We start from the raw sequence: 13,882 nt of genomic DNA, 5'->3' as shown, positions 1-13,882 counted from the left end.
TTATACTATTGAAAAAAAAATCAATTTTTATGTTTGGATTCCACAATTCAGTCCATGTTTTCCACACTAGAGAAATCACAGGGCTGTGTATAAGTGTGGTCACTCACCCGGGCATCACGCCCCTGCTGACCACCCCACAGCTCAGCAGACCGGGGGGGAGGTTGGTGACCATGGCATCAGGCTGTGATTGGACGAGCACCTCGATGACCGAGAGCAGAGCTCGCCGAGACGCAGCATCCCTGAGAGGAGAAATCAAAGCCACCTTCAGCAGAAGAACATGCTTTACTGGACAGAGGAGAGGAGACGGCTCACACTCACCTGTATCTGTGCAGAGTCAGATAGAAGAGCTTACACAGTCCTTTAATGACCGGCTCGGGAAGATCTGAGGACACACAACATTAGAGGACATCATTCCAAACTCATATCTGAAGATGCACACGTCTGAATCCAGAGTTTATAGACAATACAGCTCAAAAGTAGCTTTATGTTCAATAAAATGCCACTAAATTGATCAAATGTGACAGTAAAGGCATTCATTCAGAATGCCACAAAAGGTTTCTATTTCAAATAAACACGGTTTATTGATAATTTATAAAATGTATCACAGTTTCAGAAAAGATATGAAGCTGCACAACTGTTTAACAACCAAAAATGAGCAGCAAATCAGTATATTATAGTGATTTCTGAAGATCATGTGACACTGAAGACTGGAGGAATGATGCTGAAAATACAGCTTTTCGTCATATAATTTTAACATTTTCAAATAGAAAACAGTTCATATTTCACAATATTTTGGTGTTTTACCTAAAAATAAATAAAAATGTAGCCTCAGTGAGCACAGCTGACTTTAAAAAACATTTTAAAAAAAGTTATTGCATGACTTGAAAGTATATGGAATATAGAGAGTCGCTTTTGGTCACCATAATGCTCTTCAAAATATCCACAGAACACAAAATGTGTTATATTAGTTATTTGTTTAGTCTGATAAACTCACCCTTTCCTTTCACACATTCCTTCAATTCTTCAAGAACTTCTTTACGCTCTTTAACGCTGGACGACGTGACTTTCACAGCGAATCTCTTCAGCGTGTCTGAAACCTGGCCCTGGAAACACACAGATATCAGCCATCAGACACGCAACTACATCAAAATATGGATATCATACTACAGTTTATCATGGTAAACACTGTAACCACCACTGTATCCATCACTCCATTTATTGTTACTATAATAAAGCATGAGTTTACATTGTATTAGTCACCACTGCCATAACACTGACTGACTGAATGCATCATAAGCTGAAATTCATTCTGGTTTTACATTAATAGTTCAGGCATGAATTATGATTTACCATGGTGCATTATTCTTATGTGACACCTTACACAAAATAACAGGTATCAGTTTATTTGTGTTATTAGTTTTATGTACCAGCATTTGAAGATCATCATGATATTACAGTGCTATATTAGCCAAAACAAAAAAAAACAACAACAACAACATGGTTTGACCATGGTAAACATGGTACTTCTAGCACTTTCTGAAGATAATGTTTGTTTGAGATCTGCAGATTCACAAATATGTGGGTCATTCGTTTAAAATAGTCTGCCAAATTACCATAAAAACCTAATAAATGTTTGTTATGCGACTGTTGTATCATTAATGGTCGGTTTATAGTTTTTGATGTTATTAGTAACACTTTCACGCACTAGCGCGCGCGCACACGTTGTCTAGTGTAGCGGAACATCACGCGCACGCGGATCACGCATCATCTTTTCTGAAAGATCATAAGAAAGTAGTGAGACACTGAAGAAAAGTTAGCGTTTTAATGTTGATGCAGCTGTGGATCGAATCACACCAACCTGCGTGTCCGCTGCCATCTTGCCGGCCTCGATCTGGAAAGAATTTAAGTCGTCACTTCCGGAGTCATTACCGTCCTCGGCCACGTGCTTCTGCGGGCTTGAGTTAGTATTTTCTAGAGGGCGCTGAAACTGTTAATCATATATATTTTCCACCTCATTTTCAACAAATTATCAGTGAATTAAATAATCAAAAATTCTATTTAAATTGTCTTTTCATTTTATGAAGTTTTGGCATAAAATAAAATACATTAACATTTTAATGCAATCCCTACAAACAATTAATGAGTTACATATTAAACTGTTATAGCTACACAAAAAAGTATACCAATATTTTAGAAAACTAAAAATAATGTTGCACAAAAAAAAATTGCATTTATACACCGTACATATGATTTTATTTGTCTGAAAATCTGAACTCATTTTCTACACATTATTAGTGAATAAAATAACAAAACATTGTAAGCAGTCTCTTCTCTTTATAAAGTTTTATTTACAAATAAAATAAAAATAAACTAAATCTAGCATAAACAGAGCCGTCAATTATAACGAGAAAAATTAAGATTTCCCATAAATGAAAAACTTAAGCTACAGCTACACACAAAATGTGAAAATTAAAAAAAAAAAAAAAAAAAAAAAAATTAGAATATGTCAGCACTGTGATATCGTTATATGACTTTAATTGTTAGATACAGCCAAAAAGATTTATAAGATTACTGTTATGTGTACAAACCTCTATGCAAAAATGTAATAATAAACAACATCAGGAGGAAAAATATTCAGTGCATTAAAACACCAATTTTATTTGCATATAATTGCATGAATAGAATCGATAACCAATACTCACAGAACAAAACGTGACAGTGTTACAGGAGAGAGATAAAAATATGCATAGCTGACTTCACATTAGGTAAATGATCATATTTGTAAAGGGACAGTAAAATAATGATTTATGAACAGAAATGGAAAAGCGTCAGATCAATTTATATGATAGAACATCTCAAAATAAACAAAGGCACAAGATTCGACCAGTGTAAATGAGTGATTAAAACACATACGGAGATCATATGATCCCGAGATTTCCACCGCACCTTCTTTTGGCACATAGCGATTAGAAGCAAAACAGATTATTACAATCGAGTTATCAAAGAAGGCATATTCATAGTGAATTTCATAAAACAAAGCAGAACAAGTAACTTCTACTTTCTAAGTAGAGTTTTCTCAACATATCTCTGGCACATCGGGTCATATAAAAGCTTTCATTTAATAAACACTTGCTGGTATATCTATCAAATAGCAATCTGTGTTGACAGGCATCCAGAAAGCCACACCAGGGCCATATAAATTTAATATTATTGATCTGAAAAGTCTGTTTTAGTGACAACATGTTTCTAAAAATACAAGAAAGTCTTCATCGAGTTTTCAAAACTCGCCTTTTAAAAGGATTGAAAGACACTTAAGACTTTCATGCAAAACGGAGGGAAACTAAAAGATAGAGGAAAAAAATAATTAGTATAGAATATATAGTCACGATATCATAATACAGCAGTTATAATATTGTCTAGAATTGTCTCTAAGAGTGAGAAAGACAATATCAGATACTCATTTTTCTCATCAAATCATATACTGAATTCAACAATTGAGAATTGCACAATACAGTCACAGCTAGAAGAACAACATCAGGACAACAGAAGATTGACTTCTCACTTCTCAAGACGTTCACTGATGGACTGGAGTGCTGTGGATTATTGTGATGTTTTTATCAGCTGTTTAGACTCTCATTCTGACGGCACCCATTCACTGGAGAGCATCCGTTGATGAGACACTGATGCAATGCTACATTTCTCCAAATCTGATGAAGAAACAAACTCATCTACATCTCGGATGGCACATTTTCAGTTAATATTCACATTTGGGTGAACTATTAGAATCGTCAGCGTTTATGTAGTGACTGTTTTGTGACTAAAACCAAAATAGCTAATTATCCTAACTACAAAACATGTCCCAAAATGCCATATGAGACTGGTTCCTTCAGATAAATATTCTAGTTTAAAGACATCAGAAAATACGGTTTTGATTTATTAGTGTAAAAATGAAGGAAATGTGTGTTATTATGTGTGCCGGCAGAAGTGAACGATTAACAGTAAGATACATTCATCTCTATGGGTGCCAGATGTCACTAATAATTAAAAACTTGCTGTTACTACACAGACTTCATGAGGAATACACTTCAGTCTCTCAATTACAACTTCAACATGGATCAGGAACTTTGTTATATCTTGTATAGAAAACTACACATTTAGTATTTTTTAAATTCAGTTAAATTTGTAATACAGAACAAGGCACTAAACGTAGCAATTCACCGAGGGGAGATTTTATGCTAAAATGATGCAAAGTAAATAAAACGTTTTCCTAAAATTGAAGCTCAAAAGAACAAATGCAGGCCATATTTCATACCAAAATAAAAAGAAAGAATAAATCCTATTTTGCATAAAAGAAAATGTAGTTTATTTTCGGAGTAATAACAATGAAGCATTTATACTTCATGTTATTTTTTGTTTTACTGAGTTTAATGAAATTTAAAATAACATCAATATTATATTATTAATAAAAAAGATACAACAACAACGATAATAATAATAATAATAATTAATAATAATAATAACTATTATTATAATCATTATCATTATTATTATTATTATTAATAATAATAATAATAATAATAAAATGTTATTGGACAGGATATATTTTTTCATTATATTACTATAAGGATTTTGTTTTGGTAACAAAATATTGGAAAATAAGGAAGATTTTTTTTTTTTTTTTTTTTTTGAAATAATGCCACAATGCAAAAAAATATTTAATATTCTGAAACCGGCTTACATTTTTTTTCATGCAAAATATGATTTCTTATCTTTCCCTTGGTTTCAGACTAATATATGACCTGGACATTGTTTCATGAGATTCTCCACTAATTATTGAATTATTGGTTATTCGTTTGATTTCCAGTCATTGAATTATCTGATGCTTCGTTTCCTTCTGTTGATTGTGTCTCAAACGTATTCCCATCATCCTTCCTGAACTGTTCTCATCATCAAACAGTTTCTCTTTAGTAAGCAGAAAACATTCACACACTTTCTCAAAAACAAAAACAAAACCCCTCTACAGTCTCAGCTGAACTTTCCTCTAATACCCTCTAAAACAACCTGGCTTTTGAGAGCACGTTTCATGGCACTATCGTTTTAACCTGACCAGAAACGTCATGTGGGGATGTCGAGAGTCAGACACGTGAACCTGAATAACACACACACACACACACACACACACAGTCAGTCAGACATCTTTCTAGCTGAAGAGCTTGATGAAGCAGCCCTGGCAGTAAGGCTTGTCGTTCTGCTCTTTGAAGGTGCCCTTATTGAGCTGCTTGAGGCAGAAGGCACAGACAAAATGCTCAGGGTGAAACTTCTTGCCCATGGCTGTGATGCAGCGGCCCGTGATGGGTTTCTGACAGCCGGAACACAGCGACCCGCGGCGGGCGTGATAATGAACCTCGCAGTACGGCTGACCGTCGTGCTCGAAGAAACTGCCGTTGATGAAGGGTGTGAAGCACTCCTGAAACACACACGCAACAAATCCACATGACTACTCACAAGTGCTTCAAATACATTTTATGCATATTTATTTTTATGCCAACAAGTCTCACGAAGGCAACATTTAAAAAAAAAAAATATAGTAAAAACAGTCATTTTTTAATTTATGCAAAGCTGTATTTTCAGCATCATTACTCCAGTCTTCAGTGTCACATGATCCTTCAGAAATCATTCTAATATACTGATTTGCAGCTCACATTATCTGTCTTTACTGTATTTTAATTCAAAACTAAAGCAGACGACTTAAAAAAAGAAAAAAAATTAAAAGATAATATTTTGATTAGCTTATACTGACCCTGCACACAAAACACTCAGGATGCCAGAGGGCGCTCAGGGCAGAGATGTAATTCTCCAGGATGGCACGAGCACAGCCTCCACATTTAGGAGCAAACAGATCGAAGTAATCTTTACGACAGAACGCCTTTCCGTCCTTCTCATGAAATCCTGAAAAACAGAACAAAGATGTATTTACTAATACAAACAACAACAAAAGAGAAAAGCGGTTAGCAGTTTGTCTAAAAGTCTCAGATTTCAATTTAGCATTATATTTTATTACAAATTATAGAACCAGCATAGTTCCTTTTAATTTTAGGATCTGTTTTGTCACCCTTTTAATTTAAAGGGCATCTATGTGTTTTTTTTTTTTAAATGTTGCTGTCTGTGCATATAAATAATCAGCAAAATGTACATACATGTAAATGTATTCTAGAAGACCCCAAAAATAAAATTACATTGTAAATAGACAAAATATGGGTACTTTGATGACAGCAGCCAATGGAGTGTTCTTTAAATGTTTACTCACCTTCAGGGCCAAAGAACGCCCCACACTGGGCACAGAAAAAGTGCTCAGGATGCCACGTCCTGTCTAACGCCGTCACCACTTTCTGTGAGATGAGAACAGTTTGATCAGTTTTATCATCTGTAGCAGGTTGTCAATTACCACGGAAAACTGATTTCTACTTGTGCCTCAAAAAATCTAAATGAAAAACATGAATCACTTACAATGTAAGTGGCACTAAATCAATGGATACAGGCTGAAATAATAAACACAGGCTTTGTTCACGCTGAACACAAATCCAAACATATAAATATGGATTGCATTGAAATAAGAAACATTATTTTATGTGCTCATTCTACTGTTCAGACTGAAAAAAAGACAAATTTGTTCTCACATCCAGTATGGGTCCGTTACAGTAATAGCAGCGTGGAGAGAATAAATGATGGTAATCTCTCTCACAATATGGCTGTCCTTCCCTCTCAAAGAAGTTTCTGGAACCAATCTCCTCCTGGCAGTGTGTGCACACAAAATGCTCTGGATGCCATGTGCGCCCCATGGCAGTTACCACCTGAACAGAAACACACACACACGCATCCTTTGTTTAGATGTGTCTAACACAGCATGTTATCTTAGCTGAAAGCTAAAACCTTATGTTTGAGGTGTAGATCTCTGGGACCCTCACCTGGCCAACAATAGGTTTGCAGCAGGCGCCACACACTCCCTTAGCAACCGTCTGCACTCCCAGCTTGTGGAGGTCAGACTGAAGACTGCCCAGCATGTTGTCCAGTTTATTAACCTGTGGTTGTGGACCCTTCCCCTGGGCCATAATCTAAAGAGAGGTAGAAAAAAAATCCTCAATGCAAAAAAAAAAAAAACACAACTGCACACCTAAAATAATTTAAACAAGATGACAGTTTCTGAAGGAACCTAATTGGTTATATAATTACTATAATCATACACTCAAAAAAATGAATTTTCAGTTTTGTTCACTTTGTTCATTTCAACATGATTGTGTCATGTTAAACTGACTTAAAACTGTCACTCGCTGGTTTAACATAAAGTTTTCATTTTGAAAGAACATGTTTCAATCAAGTACTTCAAAATAAGTTTTACGCTTCCCATCATGCTTTGCACAGGACTGGATATGGGGAGAGAAAATGTTGAAATAAAGTGTTATTTTATGCAGTTTTTAGTAAAAAGTGATAATAAGGAGACTTTTTCATGTCTAATGCTCTATTATGTGGGCATTTTAAAATACTTTATATTGGTGTATTTGGTGCGAGTTACCATTGTGGTGAAGTGTGGAGCTTGTGGTTGGGTTGAGGACCTGGTTAAGAGAAAGTCTAAAATACTTAATTTGAAAAAAGCAACTTTAATAAGAGTGCTAGTGCATGATGTACACATAGTAACATCCTTAAACTGCAAACAACTAACATCATGTGTAAAGAAAAGTTATATCTTACTTGCTAATGTTTTTATAACTCTAAACTTGCATGGACAGTGGTTCTACTTGATGTAAACATATTATCTCTACTCAGATATTTCATGAAGGATGAAATAAAGCAAACTGAGTAAACTCAACTAAAAGTAGACATGTCCTTATAACTTGATTTATTCTTGTCCAAATAACATGGTACAAACATGTGGAACCACTGTCCATGAAAGAATCATGTTCAGCCAAAGAGTCATTTTTTTGAGTGTATGTCTTCCGAGGAACAGTTCTTGAACTCATAAATATAAAATCTGATTTCCCACTATATTGTTTGAAAAATTTCCCCACTTTACATTTGTCTTAAGTGTATTTTGGAGAAAAGTTATGGATTATCCCAAAACGTACCTCTTAGCGTATTCAAGATTTCATGATACCAATTACAACATAATATAGAAAATAGCTGTAAACCAACCACATCATTCTCAGAACAAATATTTACAGCCCTAATCAATACACTGGGTATCTCCAGAATTTATAAGCTCAAATTTAAGACTTTTAAAGACCTCTTTTGAGACCTGCACAATTAAAATGTATATCATATGCCTTAGATAGGGCAATGTCTATGGTAACATATTACACTGTGAAAGGACTTTAAAAACCATTACAGTTCAGACACAGGCATTTACAAAAACTAGTTTTATAGAATGATAAATTTCATATTTCAGCCTTTAAATCATTTTAAGAAAATGTATGAATTAAAAGTCATTATTATATTAATCAATTATTATCAATCATTACATTCATTAAATAACATATACAAGTATTTTACTACTTAATTGTTTAGATTTTTATAATTAATTATATTCTTGTAGTGCAAGCATGCATAAAGACATGGGGTGATTTTCACATTGGTCTGAAAATGGCAATTTGTTCTCTGCCAGCAGGTGGTGCTTTTGGAACAGCAGAAATATAACGGTTTCCTCTGTAACCAGAGTACACAAAGCAGCAGCACCTGTCTTTGACAGTGTAGAGCTTATGTTTATTTAATTGAATCAGCCTCACATTAAGCCATATGGCAATTCTTGTCTTTCCCTCCCCAAAATGTAAGGCTGCGTTCCAGACAATTCAAAATTTTTACTACTTGGAAATAACACCTGGAACCCCCCATCGAATATCAGACCTGCAACATTTATAAATTGAACCTATTGAACCTTTAACCTTTTCAACATGTTTCAGTGTTGTTTTTGCTCAGCAATGGCATGGACGCGATGTCTGGGGGGTTAGCAAAAGTAGAGTGGAATGGTGGGCGGTACTCAGGGTGGTGTCTGAAGGCAGTGACTGTGTAGTTCTGACGTTAACTTTTTGCGGAAAAAGTCACAATGGTTCATGAAAATAAAAATTACAACTACTTCACTTTATGCAGGCTGTGTGCAATGTACTGTGGACTGACTGTTTTGAAACTTATGCCGCGTTTCCAACGCAGGAACTTGGGACTTTGGCCTGGTACTCGGTGTGTTTCCATCGCAGGAACAAGGAACTAAATAAAGTTCCGGGTAAAAAAATGCCCCTCAGAAAGTCCCTGCTGGCGGGGTGGTACTTTTTCAAAGTTCCGGAACTTTCGGGGGTGGGACTTGATTGGTCCTGATTGGTTGAGTTCATGCAGCATTGGTTGAGTTCAACCACCATTTATTGTGGTTTATTTATAAAGACAGCGCCTATTTAAAAGTGTGTTTCGCCGATCTCAGAGACCGTCAGCTCCACGCAATCAGCGGGAGCTCAGTGATCATCTATCCGCCGAGAAGCAGCCTCACCTCGGCTAGACCTTCTGATGTGTGCCGCTGGCTTTGAGGTCTCTCTTTCTTTGGTCTGTATTCGATTTATCTATATGTTAAAATGAAAATAAAAAAGGCAAATCTATATAATATTTCGTTTCATTGTAATGGCTGTATATATATATACATATATCCCGGAACTAAGTACATTTCTGCAGCTGTTATGATGTTAAAAAGGAAAACGAAAGGAGGCAGTGGTATTTGATATCCTATTTCGTTTTATTGTAAATATACAGAGAGGAAAATTGAAGTAGCCATGGTCAGCTGACTGATGTTATCTAGTACGCTGATGTTTGCAGATTTACTGGATTCGCGTCGTCGCGGACATCACACTCCCGAGTTGAATGCGCAAAGTCTGAACTACCGAGAATGCATGTCCAAAATAAGCATACTTTGTATTGAGAAATGCGCGCAGACCTTCGTCACCAGTCTATTTGCCTAATCTTCTTTACTTTACACCACGGTGGAAACGCAGAAAGCAACAGGTCTGGGGGGAAAAAAGTTCCTGGGAAAAAAAGTTACTGGTACAAATGTTTTGGGTAATTTCGGTGGAAACGCGGCATTATATAGTAGTTAAATAGCCCCTAGACCTCAGTTATCATGAAAAAAGCCCAAAAGTTTCAGTTTTAACAATATGGGACCTTTAATCTGCTGTTTTCAGAATTTTGATTGTTTCTGACGAGACCATGTGGTTAATGTTAACATGACACTATTTACTGGTTTGAAGGTTGAGGTTTGAAGTGTGACATTTAAACTCAGATGTTCCCTCTTCTGACTTTGTGTGACTTAAAGGGTTAGTTCACCCAATTTGCTAAATTATGTCATCAATAACTCACCCTCATGTTGTTCCAAACCCGTAAGACCTCCGTTTATTTTTGGAACACAGTTAAAGATATTTAAGATTTATTCGAAGAGCTCTTAGTTCCCTCCATTGAAGCTGTGTGTACGGTTACTGTCCATGTCCAGAAAGGTAAGAAAAACATCATCAAAGTAGTCCATGTGACATCAGATGGTCAGTTGGATTTTTCTGAGGCATTGAAAATACATTTTGGTCCAAAACTAGCAAAAACTATGACTTTATTCAGCATTGTCTTCTCTTCCTTGTCTGTTGTAAGACTAAAACAAAGCAGTCTGTCATATTCGGTTCGCGAATGAATCATTCAATGTAACCGGATCTTTTTGAACCAGTTCACCAAATCGAACTGAATCGTTCAGTTCGATTTGGTTCAGATAATTACGGGTTTGGAACAACATGAGGGTGAGTTATTAATGACATAATTTTGCAAATTGGGCGAACTAACCCTTTAAGTCCTCTTTAAATCATAATTAATACTTTCTTGTACCATTTAAGATTTTTAAATGGCCTTAAATTGGATACAACTAAAGTTAATACTTTTTAAGGACCAGAGGAATCCCTTAGTACAAGATGGTTTCAAACCAAGTTTTTGTCTCAAACTCTCCCTGGGGCGCATCCAATGTAATCTAATATTTATGACCAGGGTAGGAGGCTGAGTACACACAAACATCTCCAAACTCAAGCATACAACATGACATTTACAAAATCCATAGAAGTTTTGTGATTATTCTAGAAGAGGACAGCAAGACACAAGCTTAGCCAATGACAGCATGTCTGCACCTGCAGCGGAGGGAAGAGTGGGTCATACTCCGTCTGGCAGCCAACTGACATCAGCACTTTTGGCGGGGCTATAGGGGCAGGTGGTGGGGTGGGTGTGGGTTGTGGTGGAGGGCTGGGCTTTGGGGAGGGAGCAGGAACTTCCACAGGTTCAGGGGTCGGGGGCTTGGGTGGAACTGGAGGTGGAGTTGGCTGGGGAGGTGGTGTCGGCTCTCTAGGAGGTGGGATGGGGGCAGGTGGTGGGGGTGGAGGCATAGGGGCAGGAACTAATTTGACCGGAGGGGGGCGTTTTGGTTCTTCAGCAGGGGGAGGGGGGCGAGGGATTGGGGGAGACTGGGGAGGTGGGATCACCTTCCTCTGAGGGAGAGGAGACTCCGGAGGTATGATTATCTAGAGGTAGTCACCGATAAGAAAGAATAATAGAGAGAAAGAGATGGAAAGCAGGAATGAAGAAGAAAAAAGCAGGTGATTACAGAGAAACATCAATGGAATTAAGCAAAAGAATTTTAAAGGAATTGAATGGAGTGAAAACTGAATGTGCTGAATCCATAGATCCTTCCCATCTACCTTATCCACCTCCCTGTTGTGGTCTTCGCGTGAGCGTTTGGGGTTGGACATGACAATGACGCCTTCTGTGAGCCAGTCATCTGGCTGTTGCTTTTTTGGACGATCCTTACGGGCAATTCCCAGCTTGCCTTGCAGTTCCTCAATAAGCCGGTCCTGGGAGTTACTCTTGTGGAAAATGAGGGGGCCCATCTTCCTACGTATCAGGCCGTCTCGGTACATGGGATGGACGTTTTGGATCTCCTTGGTACGTTTAATCACAGATTTGATCTGGGACAGCAGTACAAACTTCTTTAGATGTCACATGCCTCAGGAATTGTTGATTATTGTCCATAGAAACCAAAAGGCAAACAGGGATCTAAGAAAGCATTCAGATGCAATCCAGGTGCAAAATCATTTAGCATGAAAAAGTTGGGTGTGTGCATACATGGTGGTGGTTAGAACTGGTTATCAAGTTACTATTTGTTATCAAGTGCACAGAAGTACCACTGGTTATCAACCGCACACACAGCAACATTGAAGTTATTACAATTTACCATAAAGGGAGTAAAAACTAAATAATTAGAATAAGGATAACGCAGTATTTCAAGGCGTAGAGGTGCAATTATGTTTTATTATCCATCTGACTAACAGGTTTCAATTACATCAGGCTTGTTAAATCTTGTATCTGGATGGCCACTATCCTGCAGATTGTAGCTTGCCTGAAGTTTGTAGTAATGCTGAAGACCTTGATTAGCTGGTTCAAGCTAAGCTCTGCAGGAAGGTAGCCCCCCAGCAGCAGGATTTGACACCCCTGATTTACATGCTGGCAATCAAACCACTGCAAGTCTTGTCTGTAAAAGCTTCAAACCAAATTCCAAAGCATTCCAATCAACAAGCATTGCAGCCCTATCCATACGTGTCCAGAGGCTGAGATCCTGTCCATTGTGCCAGCTGTATGCAGCATTGGAAGGTCCATCTGGGCATCTGGGGTTCCAGGGCAAGATGATGGTGTAAGAGATTCATCCATCCAGCTTGCCTCGGTCATGGGGGTCATGGAGCCATCAGGTCCTTCGTAAGCCATCTTCAGTTCCATGTCAGCCCAGTCAAGATCACTCCTGCAGTCGGACTGATCCTCCAAGAGCCCATCCCCCATTTCGCTCTCTGTAAAGGTGTCAGGATGAATGTTCATGCGATCTGCTTCTACTATTGTCTCCTCATAAACTTCTGGTTGTACTTCCGAAGTGAGTTGCGAGGCCACCGATGTGGTGATTGGAGCCTCATTCTCAGGCCTGCTGAAGCTCATAGCAAGGAGTTTATCCAAGGCATCATCAAGAGATGGCTCATAGGTTGGTGGTTGAAAACCAGTGAGAGGCTGTCCTGATAATGGTTTTGGGATTGGAGACTTGGGAACCACTACAGACGAAGAAGAGGATAGGATTAGAGGGGGTGATACAGCTTTGGGAAGAGACAGAGATGGTGATTCAGATACTGTAGGAAGTGGAGATCTGGAAAGAGATGGGATTGGATTTATAGGTTTTGCTTCAGAGTTGGAGAGATACAGATCAATCGATGCTGGTGTCATCAATGGGCTACTTCTTTCATTGGTTCTGCTGAGCACTGGGGCACTTGTTGGACTAGGAGACTTGGTTATAGGCGAATAGGCCTTCAGTTTAGAGCTTGTCAATATGGCAGAAGGACTTCCCTCCCAGAAACTACAAAGGTCTCCTCTTGCAGGTGTGGTAGTGGTGGTTATTGTCTGAGACAGAACAGGTAGAGATTCCACCTGGGAGGACAGGAGGGAAGCAGAGACATCAATGGAAGAATCCAAGCCCAAGTCAGATACTGGAGAACAACGAGGACTGGATGCTACAGGTGGAGACAGTCGAGAGGAAGGCTTTGGGACAACTTTGGATGGTGGAGGCACAGCCCCCGGTTCACCTGGTTCAAACTCCACAATGTGCAGTTCAAAGTTTAAAGGAGAGGAGAGACTTGGGGAATATCGTCTTGATTCCCCTGGGAGGGTAGGGGACAGGGATTTGGACACGGCAGTCGTAGGAGGAGGGTGGATTTCAGCAATGGTAGTAGTTTGCTCAAACATTGACTCAGAGTTCAGGGAGCCCAAAGAACTTGGCTGGAGGACATAAAGGAGGACATGG

General features: G+C 38.2%; 2 protein-coding genes across 9 annotated transcripts in view; both read right to left on the bottom strand.

Annotated features, from left to right (window-relative positions):
• Nucleotides 1-1,952, bottom strand: part of LOC127963238 (eIF-2-alpha kinase activator GCN1) — a 53,086-nt gene extending 51,134 nt beyond the window's left edge. For 4 of the 5 annotated variants that reach the window (XM_052563015.1, XM_052563016.1, XM_052563014.1 and 1 more), the window contains exons 1-4: nt 1,859-1,947; nt 995-1,103; nt 319-382; nt 108-239 (exon numbers count right to left, since the gene is read on the bottom strand). In XM_052563015.1, the coding sequence (XP_052418975.1) occupies nt 108-239; nt 319-382; nt 995-1,103; nt 1,859-1,876 (323 nt within the window). In that variant the 5' untranslated portion in view covers nt 1,877-1,947. Of the gene's footprint in view, nt 1-107; nt 240-318; nt 383-994; nt 1,104-1,858 lie in introns of all 5 variants that reach the window. The other variant, XM_052563017.1, reaches the window with a different exon arrangement.
• A 681-nt stretch (nt 1,953-2,633) lies between these two features.
• The window catches only part of LOC127963024 (paxillin), a 34,381-nt gene continuing 23,132 nt past the window's right edge, over nt 2,634-13,882 (bottom strand). For 2 of the 4 annotated variants that reach the window (XM_052562680.1, XM_052562681.1), the window contains exons 7-14: nt 12,643-13,857; nt 11,748-12,014; nt 11,184-11,570; nt 6,966-7,112; nt 6,678-6,851; nt 6,308-6,389; nt 5,801-5,949; nt 2,634-5,467 (exon numbers count right to left, since the gene is read on the bottom strand). In XM_052562680.1, coding sequence (XP_052418640.1) covers nt 5,201-5,467; nt 5,801-5,949; nt 6,308-6,389; nt 6,678-6,851; nt 6,966-7,112; nt 11,184-11,570; nt 11,748-12,014; nt 12,643-13,857 — 2,688 coding nt within the window. In that variant the 3' untranslated portion in view covers nt 2,634-5,200. The remainder of the gene's footprint in view (nt 5,468-5,800; nt 5,950-6,307; nt 6,390-6,677; nt 6,852-6,965; nt 7,113-11,183; nt 11,571-11,747; nt 12,015-12,642; nt 13,858-13,882) is intronic. The other 2 variants (XM_052562683.1, XM_052562682.1) reach the window with 1 other exon arrangement.

This window comes from Carassius gibelio, chromosome B8 (genome assembly GCF_023724105.1).
Source record: "Carassius gibelio isolate Cgi1373 ecotype wild population from Czech Republic chromosome B8, carGib1.2-hapl.c, whole genome shotgun sequence".
Classification (NCBI taxonomy): Eukaryota; Metazoa; Chordata; class Actinopteri; order Cypriniformes; family Cyprinidae; genus Carassius; species Carassius gibelio.
This window is presented reverse-complemented; position numbering and strand designations above follow the sequence as displayed.